Raw genomic sequence first — 20,249 nt, 5'->3', positions numbered from 1 at the left:
GTATCTTACCTAATTACTCTGCTGTGTATTACATTTGGTATCTTTCCATCTACTGACTACTTTGTAGTAGTGGCTGATTCAGTTTACAATATAAGCAACACTGGTTACCATGACATTCTGATTTCCTGCCATAGTCCTGTTACATTGTAATTATAATCCAGAATACAATGGAATTTAGCATTTGAATAATAAACTGACAGTTTTAAATAAATTATTTGTAATGAAGAAATTTAAAATTCTATTCTTGGGAATTCTTCTCAAAAACTTTTTTAAAACCTTCTATTACATCCAACATGTAGGAAAGGATTGCATTATTTTTATTTTAGTTATTCATATTAAGAGCATTCAATATTAGGCTAACTGTAAATGTCAATATGAAGAGTCCTGGAGTCCTTTTTGGCAATATATGAATTAAGTTTGATTGTATGATCGTAATGATCATAATGCAAATACGATCATAATGATAATGATAACGGGTTAGTTTGATTAACTTTTCTTGATTTGTTCTTGTTGTAGATATGATGGGTTGTAACAGTCATATGTGGATGAGTTTTATGTGATTATTCATGTGATTATTAGTAGTAGTAGTAGTAGATGTATGTGTATGAAAGCACATGGTAAATGGCCTGTATTTGTATAGCGCTTTACTGGGACCCCAAAGCGCTTTACACATTCAGTCATCCACCCATTCACGCACCCATTCACACACTGGTGATGGCAAGCTACATTGTTGGTATGCTTCGGTTGAACTTTGTTTCTGTATACAACAGTTTTGATAAAAAGACAGAGCTGTTAACGTTTGCACTGTGCCTGTGTTTATAGAGAGCCAGTTCAAGTATTGAATTTCCCTGATGCATCCTTGGAGATTTGTGACGCGTTAGCAGGAGCAGGTTTAAAAGTTAAATACAAGCGTCGCCTGTCAATCATTTATTCCTGCCTTTTCTTGCGTCACACTTCATGAAGTACAGTTCAGATGTGCGTGATGGAAAATATTGACCAATGAATAGTTAAATGAGACTTTTGACGCGTTTTAAGCTTCACTTTGGACCAATGACAATTGTGTTGTCGTAGGCTTAACCAATCAAAATTCAGGGGAGGCGTTTCATTCAAGGAGCGCGAACGGTTAAGGGGCTACGAGAAAATGGCGAATATGGAGTTTGGGTTTGCGGGTTACACTATATTGATACTTTAAGCACTTTTAAAAACCTGTAAATACGATAAGTGTGTTGCTTTTATGCCTTATCCGAGCGATAAACTTGTATGGCATACTGAAGCTGATTTTTACTTAACATTAATGTGAGTCGTTTCAGCAAGCGTTATCATAGTTAGCTAGCGGAATGAGGTTAGCACAGAAACATAATGTTAGTTAACGTCAACTTCCTTTAGTTAAGGTCGTTGACGTCTGCATTTATTACATTTGATTAATACTGCCTATCGCTGAATTTGGGGATCTGTGGGCACTCTGCGTCTGCAGTTCACGGTATGGCTTTACATAATTTGGTTTTTGTTATCGATGTGGATTATGGAGATCACGATTCGGGCGATCAAATGGATGTCAGGGGTCATTTCGTGAAACGAGGAATATTAAACATTCTCTTACATTTCGGCTACAAATATGGATTTGAGAAAGTGCGATGGGGTTACAAGTTCTTTGACTCCAAGACTGCCCGCAACGCCAGTCTCATATCAAGAGTATCTGATTTCAAGGAGCTTCGGCACAAAATATTTGAGGACTTTGAGAAAGAGTTTGAAGCCAAATTTGATGTGAAGGAGAAAGCGTGCCCATCTCAACAGAAACAACGATCAAATCACTCGGTTTCGGTTCAAAATGCACTTAAAGAAACCCTATTGGACTTCCAGTGGGACAGACCAGACATCACGTCTCCTACTAAACTGTCCTTAAGGCCCAGGAAGTCGAGTCGTGGAGGAAGACCCAGTGTGTCTCATGAAGATGACATTTTAACTAACGAGAGGAATGTGGTGTTTATTGTCTCGCAGTGTCCACTTTCAAGGGCGCAGCTCGTGGACTACCTGTCTTTGAGAGACAATAGCCTTCCTACAGATGTGACAGACCACGTTATAGCCAAAGGACTTCAGGATATGCTGGTTCAGAGACAAGTTGTCCTCCACTGGATTGACTGTAGATCACACGTCCAGGTGAGTACAGTAGTGTTCAAAAGAGCATAACCAAACCACTGTCCAGTATCCGCATCTGACAATAGTTGCCACAGTTAATACACTGCTACCAGCAAAGTGACAATGTTTTGAGTATACAGATGTCATACCTCAAGTTTAATAACAATAATGTAAATGTTATAATCTACAAGTTAGACATACTAACAATAAATTTCAGGGCTCATAGTGCAGACTATATGATTTTATGTTAGTAGTACTTTTGATACCAGAAAACAATCTACTTGATAATAATTCTACAAAAAGATCCCTTGCAAGCAATTTATGTAGTAGAAAATGCAATTTTACGAAGTATTTTGAACTACAGAATACTATATAATCAATTAATCAACATACATAAAGCTAGCATAAATGTTCAATTATCTTAACTATCATCAACCTAAATTTAAACTGATGATTAATACCATGGATCTAACCTAGTAGTGTCTGCTCTTCACCAGTCTAATGTAGTACATTACTGTAAAGTGTAGCACAGTACTGCAAACTGACTGGTTCAGCATGTACCAAAGTCCCTAGAATTTTCATAAAAAAATTATACCCACACAAGGATATTCACAACACCAATTCACTCACTTACATAATTTTGCACACCTCCAATGTCTGATTTAACAAAACAACTATTTGAGTTATAACATAGCCCATGAGATTTATATTTTCAGCTGATCAAATATTACTTGGTTAGCAGTTCTTCTATTTTAAAATAATGTCTCATCTTCCTCTTCTGTCTTTTCTCTTTATATATATATATATCTTTTTCTGAGTGAACTTATCACACATAGACATTTTTTTTTCCATCATGGAAAATGCCATCACTGCACCTTTAGACAGATTGTGATCCAAACTCCACAGAAACAGCTTTGTTTGTTGTGATGTTAGTGGTTTTGAGATTAGTTATTCTGTTTCTACTCACTCCTATTCTGTAAAGTTAGTCTGATGCTTAAGTGCTGTGACCACAACTTCATTGACTAATGCATATGAGCACATGACATGGATGGGAATGAAAAAAGTTTATGCTTAGGATGCAGTGTTACTATTAAATTGTTTATCGGGCTTAATTATTCATTAATTGAACATCTGCTTTGACACCTGTCTGTAACTATGTGTGTTATTGCAGGTTATGAGGTGTGAGGACTATTTTGGCTGTGACAAGCTGTCTGAGGTCCTAGCTCAGATGGATGGCAGAATAATCCCTGTGGTTGCACTGCTGAACCTTTGTAGCGCTCAACAGCCCAACTCAGGATTCATGAGGGAGTCTTTTGCATTCAAGTCCAGCATTGGATACCTGTTGTCTTCTGAACAACACTACCGCCTGGCTTTTCCTGTTATAGGAGGTGTCCTGCAGTGGCAGCAAGGTTAGTAGCCAGAGGAGATCTCTTCAACAAACTAAAAGCATTCATGATTATTACCAAATATCCCTCTGTGCAGAAGCACAATGTTTTTGTGCTTGAATTAAACATTGGGTGTAAGCATATCTACATCCAGATGATGGAAAAGTAGTTGCAATTCTTACGGCAAAACAAGCAATTAATTATTTTAACGGCGTATTAACATGCAGTAAATAATGTGGCAACTGATGTGAGCTAAAAGGAGTTTATCTTTAACATGCTTAATTTCAAAGCTGAGAATAGCCTGCAAAAATTCACTTGTGATAATTTTCACTAAACCAGGTGAAGTGACACAGAGCTGTGGTGTCATGATGGAGCCAGTGACTCGAAGACAGAAGCTTCTCCCAGAATCTGTCAAAATGTCCTTAAAAGAAGTTCTGAAAGGCTGGGATGCTTCATCACTGATGCAGACCTCCACAGAGTCGTGGGTGATTCATGGTTCCAGTAGTGGTGACCAGGGAGCTGGTGCATTCCAGCATCTCTTAATGGATCTATCTACTCATGCTCTGCACGTGGTGAGACTCGAAACACAATGGTTCTGTTTTACACAATTTGTAAAAAAAAAAAAATTTCTCAGTTTTTTTTTTTTTTGGCCGTGCTGATTCTGATTGTGTAAAGTTGTGCAGATGAAAACACCAACACTATAATCCAGATTCAGCCTTTCAGAGCTTTTGAGTAAAGGTTGGTTTAGATGGATAGGTTTGGACTGTCATTTTTGCATTGCAAAATCTTTGGTTTCCACAGAATGAGATTGTTTTTGTGGCTGTAGCAAGACTTTGCATGCTGACCTGCTTGTGAACACATGTATGTGTATAAAAGGACCCGAACCTATGCTTTGTTTAATGAATTAATACAAAATATATGTACTTGGTCACAATAAATAACCAGGTAATATTAAGCTGCCAATAAGTTCCCTTAAGATCTACTGTTGCCCACTGCATTTCACTATGCAGGTAGAATGTGTCTGATTTCCAAAAGACATATGTTTTGCATTGAGGTTGCCACATGATAAACCTGATCAGAAGCTGATCAGAAAGCTTAGAATTGTTGTTATTGAAAATGTTGTCCATGTGCAATTGTAAAAAGCTGAATCTTCATCTTGTACTGTCTTATACTCTATACTGTACTGTATGCATTTATTGATCTGCTTATTTTCTTCTTCTTTTTTGTTTTTCTCTCTCGGTCTTCTTGTTACCCCAGCTTGCTGAGGTGAATGACAATGGGCTTCTGTGCTCGGCTGTGCTCTCTCCACTATCATACTCTACAGCTCTGCTCTCCATTCTCCAGCCTGTAATTGCGCAGTCTAACCAGCGACTGACCACTGAAGTCATTACCCCTGCCTTGTCTGAAACCTCTGCTGACCTTCCAGACATTGTGAACAGTGTTCTGGAAGTAGTGTATGACATCATGAAGCAGGATGGTGATAGTGTTAATGGTAGGAATAGGATCAAGGCTGTTTGATATCATGTCCACTCATTTATTTAGTGTTTTTTCAAGAGAGTATTACATGATGTTTTAACTGTAAAATATCTTTTAAATATATATTTTTGAAACTGTCTGTAAATGTATTAATAAATGCAAAAAGAAAGTAAATCCACAATCCATTAATTTCATCATTATGGGTTAATGGGTGTACAATTGACAATCTTAATACTTTTAAACTAATAATATTTTTAAGAAAAGATCAAAATCAAGTTCTATATCAATCTAATTTTAATCTTGTTTATCTTATCTGTCAAATATTGGAAATGTTATTTTCAGTATCTGCATTTTTAGGTTGTTGACATTGTTGTGATTGTTTATTTCTAAGACCAGTTAAAGGAGAATCCCATTCCTGAGTGGGCTCAGCAGGAATTCAGCCACAGTCCACCAGCACCAAACATGTTGGAGACTTGGTTCTCTCAGTCAGACTATTCTGGAGTGAGCTCTCATTTAATGGAGTCCATGAGGTACAAGAACTCAAAAATCTCATATTTTCTGTTATAGCGCTTTTGAAAAGCTTATCTATGTATCAAGTTATTAAATAGTGTAGCTTTTGTATAATATTTCAACATAGAATAATAAAAAGCCTATAAGCCTTTGGTTATAATGTCCTCCTCACACTGTTGAACAGGTTGCTACATGCAGTACCGGAGGAGAGAGAAGATGAGAACTTACCTGCACTGCAGCAGGAACTCCTTAGTGGTCTGGCTGAAATATACCAATCATCCCAGGACTCAGAAAAGAGGGGAAAGAAATGTAAGCGAATATCTTAATTTTTTCCCCTTTTTTTGTGAAGATCACAAACTGTGGATAATCATAAAACTCAAATTTTAAGATTATCCAAAACACTAATATCATTTTAATGTTTTTCTCATACATAGTCATGAACGTCAGATATTTTTTTTCCTAAATAATTTCTTGTCGATATCTATAGGTGGCACCCACCGCACACCAGTAAAACAGAAGATGAAGACCATGAGTCGTTCCTTGCAGATGCTAAATGTGGCACGCTTGAATGTAAAAGCCCAAAAGAACCAGGCTGAGTCTGAGCAGCTTGGAACTGAGGGTAGGGAAGCAGACAGAACAGGGAAGAGACGGTCAAGTGACAGGAACAAACCTGGAGTAGCAAATGTGATCAGTACGTGCACCTTTTCTGTTAAACCTTACTATACTCTTCGACTCCAATGTTCACTTTTATTGAGTTTGTTGTATGAAATTGTCTCTGCAAGAAAGAAAATGTATACATTTCCCAAAATGTCAGTTGAACTACTTACTTTACTACCTACTTGCTTGTGTTACAAAGCTTTGTGCAGCCTGTTATGAAAATACTATTTCTCTTTTATTTTTAAGATAAAACCTAAGCTAGCATCATTTTCCGGGTGATGCGATAATATTTTTTATTGAGACTATTAGATCTCAGTAGTTTTTTAAACTGTAGGTCACTGTATATTGGAGCTCTCTGAGACAGAACTTTTTAGTGAGTGTTTCTTGATTATGTCTGATCACTGGTTTTCCTCATCCAAGGCCCAATACTGCTTGTAGTATTTGCTTCATTTCAGGAAAATAAGTCATCTTATAATAAGTATCTTTGTCCTTGAGGGAGACACTGAATCCCACTTTGCTCCTAGTGCACCAATAGATTAAATATGCACAAATGAAAAGTTCTTATATCTTTACCAGATGAAGAGATTGTGCTTTTGAGATTGGAGTTCCTAAATTTTTTAACTCCCTCCGTAATGACTTAAGAACTGATTTTTGGCTTTTAATTTGAACCGATTTTTCATTTTTCTTTTTAGTCTTATTATGAAACACTTTATGATGATTTTTTTTCTTACTTCGAATAGTCAAGTAATGTATCTTCTCCCTTCTCCTAGGTTTTAAGAGTGAGTCAGAACTGCTGTCCCATCTGAAGTCCAGTTATGAGAAGTTTATGGCAGAGAGAGAGGAGTCTGTCTTTATGGGTGTTCAGCAGCTTGTTTCTTCTGTAAAGGCCTTCCTTGCAGCAGAATCAGATTGGGAGGTGAGACAGACGATGCTTCTAAATGAATAATAGATACAGAAAAACTTACATTTTGATTTCAGTAAAATAAATGCTATATTTTGGTTAAATCACCTGATGAAAACTTCATTACAATATGCAAGATGTTCACTTTAGGTCGAAGAATGCAAAATGCTGATAGAAGATGGAAGAATCTTTGAAATATCATGGAAATATAATGCATAAACTAGGCCAGTGGGGGATCTGAACTGTGATTATGAAGTTCTATGTTTTCTTTTTAGGCAAAGACCTCCTTCCTTGTTCAACAGCATCTCCTCAAGACCAGCAAGTCAATCAGACAACTCTATGGAACGGCTGCTGATGTTGATAGTAAAGTCAGGGAGTGAGTGGTTTCCAAGTTTTACCTTGAGGACAACCTGTGTCTCCATCTGTCTGAATAATAAAGTTTCTGTTCAAGTCATTAATATTTAGCTGTCAGTAACACAGTCTGTTTATTCTAGGTGCCAGCTGCAAGTGGTGCTAAGGCTGGAGCTGTGCAGACTTTTCTCCACAGAGCAGTCAGACTCACTGGATGTTGGTCAGATGGCAGAGGAGGTAAGATGATCATGGCTTAGACTTTTATGCAGTGAGGTCTCCTTTGTAATTAATACAAACATGGAAAAGGCTGTGACTACAATGTATATGATTTTTTTTCAAGCAGAGCAATACCTTCTACCATCATGATGATTTTAAAAAAAGCTCTTTATTTAAAGGTGACTATTGTTCGAGCTATTGGACTAACACAGTATGTGCCATTAATTGTGGCAGTAATCTGAATATAAAACAGTATTTCCAGTTATATTGAAATGTTCTGTCTTTTGATACACTTTTTGTCAGTCACTTCAAATTGAGTGAAATTTAACTTTAATTCATGTAAAATACAATCCCTGTGCTTCAGGTGGCTGAAATGCTTCGAATAATCTCCCTGACCAGAGACCCAGTTTTCCTAACGAGGTTCCTTCAAGATGAAGTCATGCCAGGGTAAGGCTTCAGAAATAATTTTTTTTATTGTATTTTCAAAATAAGCAATACAACTATTTTTCCTGCTGAAAGACAAAGCAGCATTAAATAACTTTTGTTCAAGTCAAGAATAAAGTCATAAATAAAAGTGCCTCAGATGAATTGAATTTCTGTAATTTTGTAGGCATATTTAATGATTATACTTTTACGCAAAAAAAGCTAAGCCAAGGTTGGCTTACTGCATCACACAAAACATGTTTTGTTTTGGGATTTGTTTGTTTTTTGTATGATTTCAAATGAGCCAGTTTCTCACTTGCAGTTGTAAGAATCTAACAATAGTGTTTTTGGATTGTGGCAGGTTCCTGACCGCAATCCCCAGAGTGCTTGCAGAAATCTACCACAGTCTGGGCACACAGCTCCCTGAAGTTTTGCTGGCAGTCTTGCCTCCAGACTTCTTCAGTGATGACTCGGTAGCCAAGGACAGCATTTCTCCTTCAGCCTCTTCACTTCCCCTGTCTGCACAGTGCCTGGTTTCAGATGACAAAGATGGACTACAGGACCTGCGGAACCGCTCAGGCAACAAAAAGAGGTGAGGAGGATGTTTAAAAGACTCTTCTATTATAGACAATCTGGGAGGACTTTAAATTACAAATAATCTTAGATGCTACAATAAGAAGTGGCATTTGAGTGAAATATTTTGTTTTCATTTCACTGGACTGGAATCATAATCAAGTATTTTTAAAGTGCCCAGAAGTATGCACAGAATGTAATGGGGGTTTTGTTTTTGTTTGTTTGTTAGGAGTGGGATGCTGACTCGCCATCGCAGCATGACAGAATCATCACAGAGTCTTCGGCAAATAGAGATCCCCAAAAAGGCTACAAGAGCTGTAAGATAAACACTTCTGCTGTCTCTACTTAATATAAAACCTTGATCAACTTTCTGAACCAACTGTCTGAACCTCTCTAATTGCAGAGTTGGCCTGTCTGAAATAGAAAAAAATCCCAATAATTTTTTAATTCATTTTAATCCATGCCTTTGTGAAAACATGCTTTTCATGCAGTTAGCAGTGTGTGCTACTCTGCTTCTTTGTTGGGCTTTAAATAGCCAAAATTAAAAAAAAAAAAAAATTCACAATGCTGAATTAATCTGAGCCTTTTCTTGAACAAAGTCCTCATCTTTTGAGCATTATGGTATGTCCTTTTGGGTGTCATGTTCGCTCATGGTCGAGTTTTCATTAGGGTTTTTTGTTGTCAGTTATTCTTTTATCTCGCTCACACTCCTAATGTACAGCTGTTTTTAGCTGCAGTACCCCAAGCACATGTGCTGCTGTTTCCACCTATGCTTTGTCCACCAACCCGACATGATTAATTGCATTCTAGCCACATGAATGGTTTGGCGCACTGCTGTTTAAGTCACTGGATTGTCGTGTTTCGTGTCGAGTTCTCTCCACTTTATATTGACCACGTCTTGTATTTCAATTGAGGAAAACTATCTTTATCATTTTATCACCCAGCCTTATGGCCATTGAGAGAAATGTTGTGGATGTTACTTGGACTGTCTGATTTGTTAAACTGTATTTTTGGTGAAGATAGCCACCCACTATAAACAATGGTGGTGTAATTTGCTCATAATTTTCTTTATCTCATCCACCTGATTTCTGCTTCTTTTTTTTTTTCTTTTTTTTAGTCGAAATCAAAGGGTCGTGTATCTTTGGATAAACCGGTTGAGGAATCACATCCCGCAAAACAGGAAACACAAGGTATGTCCTTTTGTTACCGGTACATCTTTCTTGATCACGTATAACTTGCCTATTCCACCCTCAAAACTATTCCCAGATCACATGTTAACCAACCAACCCAGTGGCATCACATTGAGTACAGACACAATATGGTATTAAACATGTTCTAAAAACTTTAACTTTATGCACTTATTTCTTAAATCCAGCTCCACAGACAGTGTTAAATCTAGATCAGTTTTTGAGAGCAGGGCTCCTTGGTGTAAATTAGCCTGGTTACATGTATTGTTTCATGCACACTAATACCTCTTGACATTAAAAAAAAAAAAAGATGAGTGTTAAACACCTAGATTGTGCTAATTCTCAGAGGTGACCAAGGTTAGAAGAAACCTCTTCAACCAAGAGATTGTTTCCCCTTCAAAGAAAGCCAAGCTACAAAGGAGCTGCTCTGTGTCTGCTGTGGAAGGAGTGAAACGCAAGCGATCCCATGAACCTGAAGGTAGAAGAATGCACTGTTATAGATTAATTTAAATACGTAATGTAATAATTGTCCATGACTTCCTGTCACAGTTATTCCTATTTTTAAACTACTTTAATGTTTTCCGAATATTTTTTTGTGTTCAGAGAGGCACAGGCTTCTTACCAAAAAAGTGTGTGAGACTCCCCTCCACAAGCAAGTGTCTAGTCGTCTACTACACAGGCAGAAAATTGGAAGGTATGTTTCTGTTAATGCAATTAATATTTTTACTTGCCATACCTTTATTTTAAATTTAATCAGACCTGAAGTACGTAGTAACTCAGGTTATTTATTTTTTGTGAAGAAAACCTGTCCTAACTGAGGAGTGCATTGTGGAAGAATCACCAGTGAAACCTTCAGAAGGTATTTTGCTAATACCAAGTTGTTGTTGTTGTTTTGTTTTTCTACTTAAATAACATTTACACAAATGCATGATTTATAATTGTATATGTATGTAAACTAAGTCAGTTTTATATATACAATTTCACCTTGTGCTTTTTCTTTATACCTGGTTCTTTTCTTGATTAAAGACAGCAGGAATTCTGAGTAAAAAATATTTACATATATATATTTGAATATTTAATTTAACAGAAATAACTTCAAAGATCCACAATAATTTTGTGTGTATCAATTAGACAGTCTGTTTTGTATCGTTTTGCTGCTTTGGATATTTTCGTAAGATTGTAATTTTACACAACTCACACTTTCCATATAGACCATAAACTCAATACATCATTGTCCTTTGGTTCTGTGTTAGATCTAAGAAGGAGCCCAAGAATAAAGAAGTTCGCTCGGAGACACTCAAGCACTTTCTATTCAAGTTCTCAGCCTCGTTCCCGCAACCTGGACCAGGCTCTCTCTGCATCCCAGCTTAGTCTGAGTGATGGCAAAATATGTGGGGTTAATGTAAAAACAGTTCGGTCTCCCATGCGTCTTCTTTTTGGAGCTGCTGAGTCTCCCAGTCATTCTAACCAGTCAGGTGCAACCAGGCCCAGCAGGTCACGGTTATCCACAGACTCAAGCGTCTTTGAGGTAACTTCTCAATTTAATAATCAGTGTGTCATCCTAATGTGCTGCAATTTGAGATGATTACTAAAGATCAGCTTTTTTCAAGTGTGTTCATGTGATCTGAGAGCAAATTCTAAAACGTATTTTTTATCTTTTTAGACTCCAGACAAAACCGCAAAATCACCCAACAAACGAGGGAGGGCCAGTATTGCAAACACGACTCCAAAAACACCTAGGACTCCTCAGACCCCTAAATCCCCCAAGACCCCACCTTCCACCAGTACACATGTTTTGTCACTTGCAGAGAGTCCTGAGGTAGCTAGCACTAGTGGACTTGGTATGTCTCTGAGGGGCACTCCTTTCAGATCTCCAGCCAAAAAGCCTTTTGTTCCAGAGACACCTACAAAGCAAAACCCCATAAGGAGCCCTCTGAAGGGTATTCTCAGGACTCCAGTCAAGGCTTTGATTGAAGGATGCACCTCTACTGATTTACATCTGATCCACAGCCCAATTTCCAGGACTCCCAGGAAGAGTGTCACGTGGTCTCCCTCTCCACAGAAATGTAGGATAGTGGAGAAGAGTGCTAATTTTAAAGTGCCACAGTCACCGAGTATTACATCTCACAGTTCTCTGAGACTGGTGACATCCAGTAAGTTCAGCAGTCCTGTCAAAAGCACAAACACTAAAAGAGACATTTTCAAGACCCCAGAAAAGACGTGTCAGGTACACCTAGTAAGAGTATCAGAAAATGTGCATAGTAGCTGTTTGACTCCAGAACAAAATCGAGAGTCTTCTGTAAAACCTCACTCCAGTTTTAAAACACCAGGAAAAGGTGATGCTGTTCTGGTTGAACCTCAAGCTAAAACCACACCCCCACCAGAACACCACCTTTCCACTCACCCGGACACTACAAGTCAAAATAAAACGCCTAGTCCAACTCACCAAATGGTTACTCGTTCTGGGCGAACTCCAGGTAAAAGTTCAAACACTGCTTCACCATATAATCCTGAAGTTTCACCACTTTTAGATGCCACTCTTTCAGATAGCTCAGATGCCTCAGCAAAGTCTCCACCAAAGCTCTTAACAAGAAGAAAGTCTGGTCAAGGGGGTAAAACAACTACACGTGTGTTAAGGTCCCAGTCTAATGAGAGTTTGCAGTCAGACCCAAAGGAAGAGGCGCAGACTAAGGCCTCGCAGTCCACTGCAAGTGACGCTAGTTCTCATACCGATTCTCAGCAATCTTCTCATGGTACCTCTGGAACCACAGATGATGATAGCATTGACATAGTTGATGCAGCCATTGTAAAAACAGAGTTTAGCGGAGGTCTCAAGATGAACATTAGCTTTACACGGAAGCCTTCACTGTCAAGTGAAGACTTTGTGTCAAACACTGTCTCTGCTAAACCACGTGTCCCATCCCATAACACACCAAGCCGGAGTTACGGCTTCCGTCAGACACCTGATCGGCAGCAGAGGGAGGCTGCTGCTCGTTTAGGATACGGAAATGATTCACCTCGATTTTCAACCCCTAGAGGCTCAGCAAGACATGGCCGCCAAAAGGGCGCAAGTACGCCAAATCCTCTTACCTACCAAGTAGAACTGGAAATGCAAAAATCAGGACTTCCCAAGCTAAAAATTAAACGCACAGATTCCACGAATGCAGGAGAGTTTGTCTCAGATGGAAGTCCTCGATCAGGAGCGCAAAGCCCTGTAGTAGGTGTGAAACCTCAGTTTGAAAGCCCCTTGGCCTTATTTTCCAAATACCGAGATCCCGGATGCATGTCACCATCTGTCTGTGCTCATGTAACCCCAGCCAAGGGCACACCCGGGAAAGGTGGAAGCGTCCAGACTTACATCTGCCAGTCTTACACACCTACGCACCATCCTGCCTTGTCACCAGTAACTGCAGAGACTGTCCCCCTGACTCCTTCACCTCAAAGTGCTGGTAAAGTGACCCCAGAAAACCTTAACAGCTGGCCTCGCAGGAAAAGAGCTCAGATTAGTGTGTTAGGAGGCAAAGATCGTGGCCTGAAGGGGGAGCCTCAGCTTGAGGAGCTCCTGGAGGAGGCTGAACTTGGAGTTAGTAGGTTGCAGGACATTGAGGATACTGATGAGCCTTTGGACAACAAAGCTAAATCATTAGCTCTGACTTCCAAACAATCCCCTCCAGTTGGATCAGATGTGTCTCCTCTTTCTCCACTGGAAGAGTTGTACTGGATGGAAAAGCTGGCTGAGTGCACGGACTCTCACAGGGCTGAAAACGAAACCGGCTGGGCATCTCAAAATGAAGATGGCATATCAGGTAAGCCATGGTTTATTTTTGTATTGTATGCTTTAAATATATAAGTTTTGTGTTCTAAATTTTTGAGATTATGCATGGAGAGTTGCAACTGATTTATAGTTTAATTTAATGATTTATTTAGTGAGTAATTTAGTGGTTTTATTGGATAAACAAATTTCAGCGATTTAAAAGGTCTTTCATTTGATTTATGAGCCTGAGCTTCAGTATTTCAATTAGAATATTTACTCTTTTCATTGCTTATTTATTACAGAGAATTTAGTGATCACACTGTTTTGTTTTTTAAATGATTGCATGAAGTCATATGAATGAAATCCATCACAAAGTGTCTGATTTTGCCATTTTCTGCAGCAGTGACTCCTCCCAGCTCAAAGGTGCGAAAGCCAGTGTCTGCCAGTGGTATTTTGGCCCTTACCCAGTCCCCATTGTTGTTCAAGGGCAAAACAGGTTCTGCCAGTAAGAGAACACCAAATTTTAGAGGTAAGTTGTACATTGTTATAAAACCTTTTTGTTTTTTGTATTTATTGTTCAAGGCACCATCTATTTTCATTACTCTCACATTTTCAATATGCCGTAAAGGCTCTTCTGTTGTCTTTTCAGTAGGATTTTATCGGCTCATTCTTTTCAAGGATTTTAGTTCATGAGCCACAGGCAACCTAATTTGATTTAAAGTGGGATTGACCAGAAAAGCATTGTGTCATAACTCATAAAACATCTCTTTTCCTAAAATATATGGAAAACTGTATTCTTTCCATAATGTTTTCAGAAGAAGCTGCATCAGAGAGGACAGAAATTGATGGAGTGGACCTGTCTCCCTTCAGCCAACCAAAGAAGCGCTCAAACACAGGAAAGACCTACAGCAGGAAGAGACTAATTCACTGAGTTACAAAGGAAAGTGGCCAACAAAGCAGAAAGTTTGTCCATTCTATGCTTAACTCTGAAGCTGAGCCTTTTGATGACAGATCTGAAACAGGTCTTTAAAGCACCACTTGAAAATGTTTTTTTTTACATGAAAAAATGTTCCATTCAATCAGCTCTCTCGGCACTTTTGATCTGGACATTTTCTCTTCCAACCCGTGGGATAGGTTAAGACTTTGGTTTCAAACCGAGCTGAAAGTTGTGCCATTTTGCCAAGACTTTAAAACTTGCCTTTTCTGTTCCTTTAGTCATTTTAAAATACCCACTTGGGTGTTTCTGAAGCTAAAACCTAGAAAACAGGTTTGCATTACATATCATTGTTCAACATGTGTAATTAATTATTTTATAATCAATTCAGAGCTTTTAATTTGCTGTTGTAAATATGTTCTTGTGTATTTATTAGTTGTATACTTTTTTTAAAAAAAATAAAAGGAACAATTTTAACAGTTTGTAAATAAGTTGCTAAAGTCTTGTAAATAAATATAAATTTCTTAATGATTTGGAAGCTACATATGTATTTTGTGTCTTGTACCTTCTTATCATTTGAGTATTTGCAGGATATAGTCAACCTATTCAGTGAGACAAACTAAAACCTTACCGAACTTTACTCTGCAGGCTTCATTGTCTTTGACTGTCACCATAATAAATAATTTTATCAGCTGCCAGCAAATAAAAGCAAACCTGGTGTTATCTCTTAAGTTTCAAAGGTTACTGCTCTAAAACCATAAAACTGAGGGGTACAAAAAGTAAGGAAGAATGTTCTAATAAATCTATATAATTGACTTCATTTTGTAATCATCTTCTCAGGAGTATATGTTGGTGTGAATGTTATTTATTTTTTTTAATCCTCTGTTAATTTAAATGCTTCGTTAGCTCCTGCAAAGCCCCATAAATGGCACACTTCTTCGTCCTGTGTTTGTGTAGCAGTTCAGATAGCTACCACAAGTAGAAAGTACACTCCACTAGCTTGATCAGCTGTGGCTCAGGGTCCTAGTGTTAAAGTAATTGTGTGCAAAATACTGCCCCTGATGCATCTAACAGATTGGTATTTGTGTGCATGTGTTAGCTGTTAAGGCACGGAACAAAGCTGTATGAACGTGTGTGAAAGGACAAATGTGGTCTGTGTACCAGATGGTTTACTATTTATTTGCTCCTGAAACATTTCCCGTGTTGGCACGTTGAGTGTTACAAAAGAAAAAAAATCTATTTCTTGTCTTGGCTGTGGTTTTGAAAGCTGGACCCTTTCACTAGTAAAATTCTGAGTATTACTATAACGAATGAGGTCAGAATTCCCTTTGACTGTTTCAGTTTTATGGCCCTTGCTCTGCCACACGTCTGACTTAGCGGTTTATTGTTAATAAGTAACAATTTACTTTTCCTATTGCGTCAAGACAGTATGTCTCGTGTAACCAGGCTTTTCTTTAATGCTGAAAGTGAAGCGTCGTGTATATCAATGTGTTTACAGGGCGGCCCTTAGCGGCTGGAAACACAGTGAGATGGACCAAGGCAAGTGTAGTGGAACAAAAAGTATTCATTTGCTATACAGCTCTCCTTACAACAATTTACTCGTCGAGCTTCTTCACAGTACAATATCAACCCTCCCACGACAACCGGCAGCCTTAAATATGTTCAGCTGTCACAGACTAACCCATTCTTCCACTCAGGTAAATTCTCAAATCCCAACCTTCCACCACAGTATACAATATCTCAATTAGAATAAATAAATACATAAATATATTTCACATTTTTATATTAATAAACATTTCACACTTTAATTTTACACCAAACCCAATATTATAAAAAAAAAAAAAAAAAAAAAACAAGCACAAAAAGATTCACCACTCTCTCTTTACCAATGGTCTCTCCCGGAACCTTTAAATGGTGTCTGGACCCCTGGGGAAGCGTTTGCCCAAACACCTTGAAGAGGACACAGGCAAGAAAGGTGAGTAATTATATCTTACAAACTCTTATTTGCACCACTTTTATTCCTAGATTTCACACCCACACATTTGCATTAGTTTTCTTTACTGGTAAGCCTTAATCACAATCTCAGTCACCATGCTTTTCTCCTCACAGACAACCACCACATTCCTTCATTCCTTGACGAGGAGCAGCTGTGCAGGATCTGAAACAAGGCTACCAACTGATTTTAAAATTCCCAATAAATAGTCAATAAATAATTAAACTTCTTGTGTGCAAATGTTTTACTGTGCAAATCCATGCTTGCATTGCAATGCTAAATAAAGTGCTTGATAAGGTGCTTTTAATAAAGTGAAAGGTGTGCTCTAAAGTGCTATTCAAAGGAGCTTGCAAAGAAAGTGCTATACAGATAATATAATATAAATGACTGTAGTAAGGGAGTCCTCTTCCTTACACTCACACAATGTTAAGTCAGTAGTTGTGTCTCTCAGCCGTGCAGAGCTGAGCAAAGGTTGGTATTCCTTCACATAGCAGCCACATACGTTCTTTGATGTAGTTTTCGGGGCCATGACTCAACTGCAGCTTTCTGCTCGTGCCAGGAATGGTGGATTGTTTTGAGCTCTGTACTCTAGCCAGACTTCTCCGCAGCATGAACATTTTTGCACTGTGTCTTGGTGCATTCATATAACCCCTACTTGTAGAAGACTCATTTCTCCCTCTCTCCCACACACAGCTGCTGCCACATGCTTTTTTTTTTTTATGTGAATGGGACAGGCCTCGTCGACTTTCCATGGAAGAAAGTCAGTTTTGGAGGGAAGGACTGCTTGAGGCACCTTTGTCTTAAGTAGTCTTTTTTTATGTTAGATTAGGATTAGATTTTTTTTTCTTTTTAATCCGAATAATTATGTGAAATTTTGTGTGCTTATGTGTTGATGTAAAAAGTCTCAGTTACTTTCATTCTGTTTCAGTCTTAGCAGTAAACTCCATGTCAGGTGAATAGGCTTATATGCAATCAATCTACCACTGTAGTTTTATTTTTTGTTGTTTTTTAAATTAGATTTTTTCCCCCTTTTTAATCCTGGAGGTAGTTCAATTCAACACAGAAGTACTGCCAGCTTTGTTCCTCTCTAATGGAGGAGTTGTTCTAAATACATCATGGTGCTGTAAACTAATAAATGATCCCATAAGGAAGCTATGTGAACTTTGGTCCCAGTACAGTATGACCACTATTTCGTCTATAATCCAGAGATTACTGAATTATCTTGAGTAAGTAGCTCAGAGTGAATGTAAAAACGGGCTTCCTCTTTCTGACTGTAGCATGAATAGTGTGTGGCACAGATCTGATTTCCATTTCCAAATATTCAAAGACTCACTAAAAAAAAAAAAAAAAAAATTATATACAAAAATACCACTAGTTGACAGTTTTGTTTTGGAGACAAAATGTATATATTTTGCTTCCAAGGAGCTAAACTTTCTTGCAGTTGCAGTTAAGCCATAGTTTTCCAGGCTTTCTAAAGGCCTTTTAAAGTTTTGTTGTTTTTTTTATATTGGCTGCTTTATTTATTATCAATCCAGTCTTTGTACTTGACTATTTTCAGAAGAATTGTTGCTGCTGTTCTTATTCTTCTCCTTTATTAAGCCACTTAACATCAAAGCATAAAAACGCACCTAATTCAAGGGATAAATCAGTATTGTCTACACATACCAGACAGCCAAATTTAGATTGTCATTTGACATTTTGTCACTAACAACCAGGTCACAAAACATTTTGTTCCCATTTATTTGCTTGAATATATGAAAATTAGCACAAATTACTCAGTTTGACAGGCAGAAAAAATATTTGTGTGCTAACACAATGAAATCCAAAGAGCTATTAGCTAAAAACCTGGAATATCTCAGCCTAGTGTGCACTGTGCCTTTAAAAAACTCGAGGTAACTGGACAAGTGGAGCACAAAAGAACATGTGATCGGCTTTAACGAAACAATCTACAGCTGATGAACTGTATCTGAAAGTCATGTCCTTATAGAAATAGGAGGGAAATCCAACAAAAACATGGCACAGGACCTGAGAGATGCACCCGGCTCTTCAGTTGATTAATCTTTTGTTGAAGCCTCATAAGAAATGGCCTCAGTTGAAGGGTGGCTGTCAACAAGCCAATGTTAAGGGAAGGAAACATGGAAAAAATACTGAGGCATGGCAAATTGCACACAAACTTGTACAGTGGTGGAAATTAGTGGCAACATTCTTATGGAATGATCCACGTTTCATCTAAACTGGATGATTAGTTTGGAAAGAGTAACCATCTAAAAATCAACAGCACCTACCTCCAAATGGGGCCATTTTGCAGAAAATCAGTGATCACAATGCATTTTTAGTCATATCTGGTTTCAGAAGTGACCCAGGAGACAATGGGGGGAAAGGGGGAAAAACAGCCAATAGCACTTTTTAAGCATCAGTTACAGTTTTATTTTAACCACTTTTTCTAAAGAATGTTGGCTGTAGACTGATCTTGGTAATAAAATGTCTGTGGGAAGTTGCTCATAGTGTGTATGCACACAGATATGTGACTATGGCTACGTTCACACTGCAGGTCTTAATGCTCAATTCCGATTTTTTGATCAAATCCGATTTTTTTGTCTCCTCGTTCACACTACAAATAAAATGCGACAGCAAACGCGCTCTAGTGTGAACGCTCAAAGCGGCCCGCATGCGCAAAAGAAGATGTCACACACAACGCGCTCTGTTTAGACCAAGAACAAACAGTATTGTTTGACTGATGGCCGTTAATATAAAGACTTCGGACTTTACGTTTCCCAATTTTTGCTTTAAGTTATTTTGTTATTTACATAATAATGTAAATAACCTAATAATGATCCTTATTGCTGTTTAAGAGAGGAGCGGTGCTTCAAAGGATAGCTGCAGATTTCTGTCAGAATCTGCAGATTATACAGTACAAATAAAATGTTTACGTTGTCTTCCCAACAGTTTCACTGACATCTACACTGGATGGCTAGGAAGCGTTCGCGATGTCTTCTCGGGCGCTGATAATTGGCTTCAGTCTTGTGTCGGTGACGTAAAAGGCGGATTTAATGCGACTTGACCGTTCAAACAGCAGTCGCTTTCTAAAACATCGGATATGTATCGGATTCAGTACCACATACGAAAGTGACCCAGATCGGATTTGAAAATATCGGATTTGCGCCGTTCACACTGTCATAGCATGATCGGATATGGGTCGCATAGGGTCAAAAAAATCGGATTTGATGCGCTTTCGCCTGCAGTGTGAACGTAGCCTAAGTCAGATCGCTTAGCAGTGAAGAAATGGAAACTGAACTGAGGTCTGGGATTTTAAGGTCAGTGTTGCCATTTTTTTCCATTCATACTTCCACCAGACGAATTCATCTCAGATTCCACGTGAAGAAAAACTGAACATTTTCCCTGTAAGTCACTCTTGACGCATCGCCATGAGGAAGTTGCAGTGAGGTTTTTGCTGGTTTGTTTGTTTTTTAATGGTAGACTGTGAGTGGCTGGAGTAACCTTGTAATCTTATTCCAGACAAAGGCGTTCTGGCTGCTTCTTGTCCTCCGGGTTGAATGAAGAGCGGAGGGAGCGCATCTTGTGTTTGTGTGTGTATGTGTTTGGGGGTTGTGGAGTAGTACTTGGGGTGATGTGAGGCGTTTCAGTGCTGCAGCCCTATTCACCGATGTCCTTCAGTATTCACACCACGCACCGCTCCAACACGGTCAAGTTAGCCCATATAAGCGTGTGTGACTTCCTGCACAGAGCAGATTC

At 38.4% G+C, this 20,249-nt stretch overlaps 1 protein-coding gene across 2 annotated transcripts; it reads left to right on the top strand.

The window, feature by feature from the left end:
• Positions 1–1,397: 1,397 nt before the first annotated feature.
• ticrr (TopBP1-interacting, checkpoint, and replication regulator) lies at positions 1,398–14,500 on the top strand. Of its 2 annotated transcripts, XM_085357697.1 has the most exons (22): positions 1,398–2,157; positions 3,308–3,545; positions 3,861–4,093; positions 4,779–5,013; positions 5,389–5,527; positions 5,692–5,816; positions 5,995–6,198; positions 6,935–7,080; positions 7,341–7,441; positions 7,560–7,653; positions 7,997–8,079; positions 8,417–8,647; positions 8,858–8,945; positions 9,746–9,818; positions 10,162–10,293; positions 10,419–10,509; positions 10,616–10,674; positions 11,069–11,343; positions 11,479–12,330; positions 12,460–13,621; positions 13,970–14,098; positions 14,385–14,500. In XM_085357697.1, the coding sequence occupies exons 1-22, from the start codon at positions 1,483–1,485 to the stop codon at positions 14,498–14,500; spliced, it is 5,481 nt and encodes a 1,826-aa protein (XP_085213823.1). In that variant the 5' UTR covers positions 1,398–1,482. The 2 variants fall into 2 exon arrangements, with proteins under 2 accessions (XP_085213823.1, XP_085213822.1); XM_085357696.1 differs by having other exon boundaries at positions 11,479–13,621.
• The last annotated feature ends 5,749 nt before the right edge of the window (positions 14,501–20,249 follow it).

This window comes from Diplotaxodon limnothrissa, linkage group LG7 (assembly GCF_057381915.1).
Source record: "Diplotaxodon limnothrissa isolate DT_005_m linkage group LG7, D_limnothrissa_male_GT1.1, whole genome shotgun sequence".
Taxonomy (NCBI): domain Eukaryota; kingdom Metazoa; phylum Chordata; class Actinopteri; order Cichliformes; family Cichlidae; genus Diplotaxodon; species Diplotaxodon limnothrissa.
This window is presented reverse-complemented; position numbering and strand designations above follow the sequence as displayed.

Coding starts and splice junctions, on each gene's coding strand:
- ticrr (XM_085357696.1), top strand. CDS start 1,483: ATGGCTTTACATAATTTGGTTTTTGTTATCGATGTGGATTATGGAGAT. Junction 4,094..4,778: donor CTACTCATGCTCTGCACGTG/GTGAGACTCGAA, acceptor TTGTTACCCCAG/CTTGCTGAGGTGAATGACAA. Junction 8,946..9,745: donor CCAAAAAGGCTACAAGAGCT/GTAAGATAAACA, acceptor TCTTTTTTTTAG/TCGAAATCAAAGGGTCGTGT.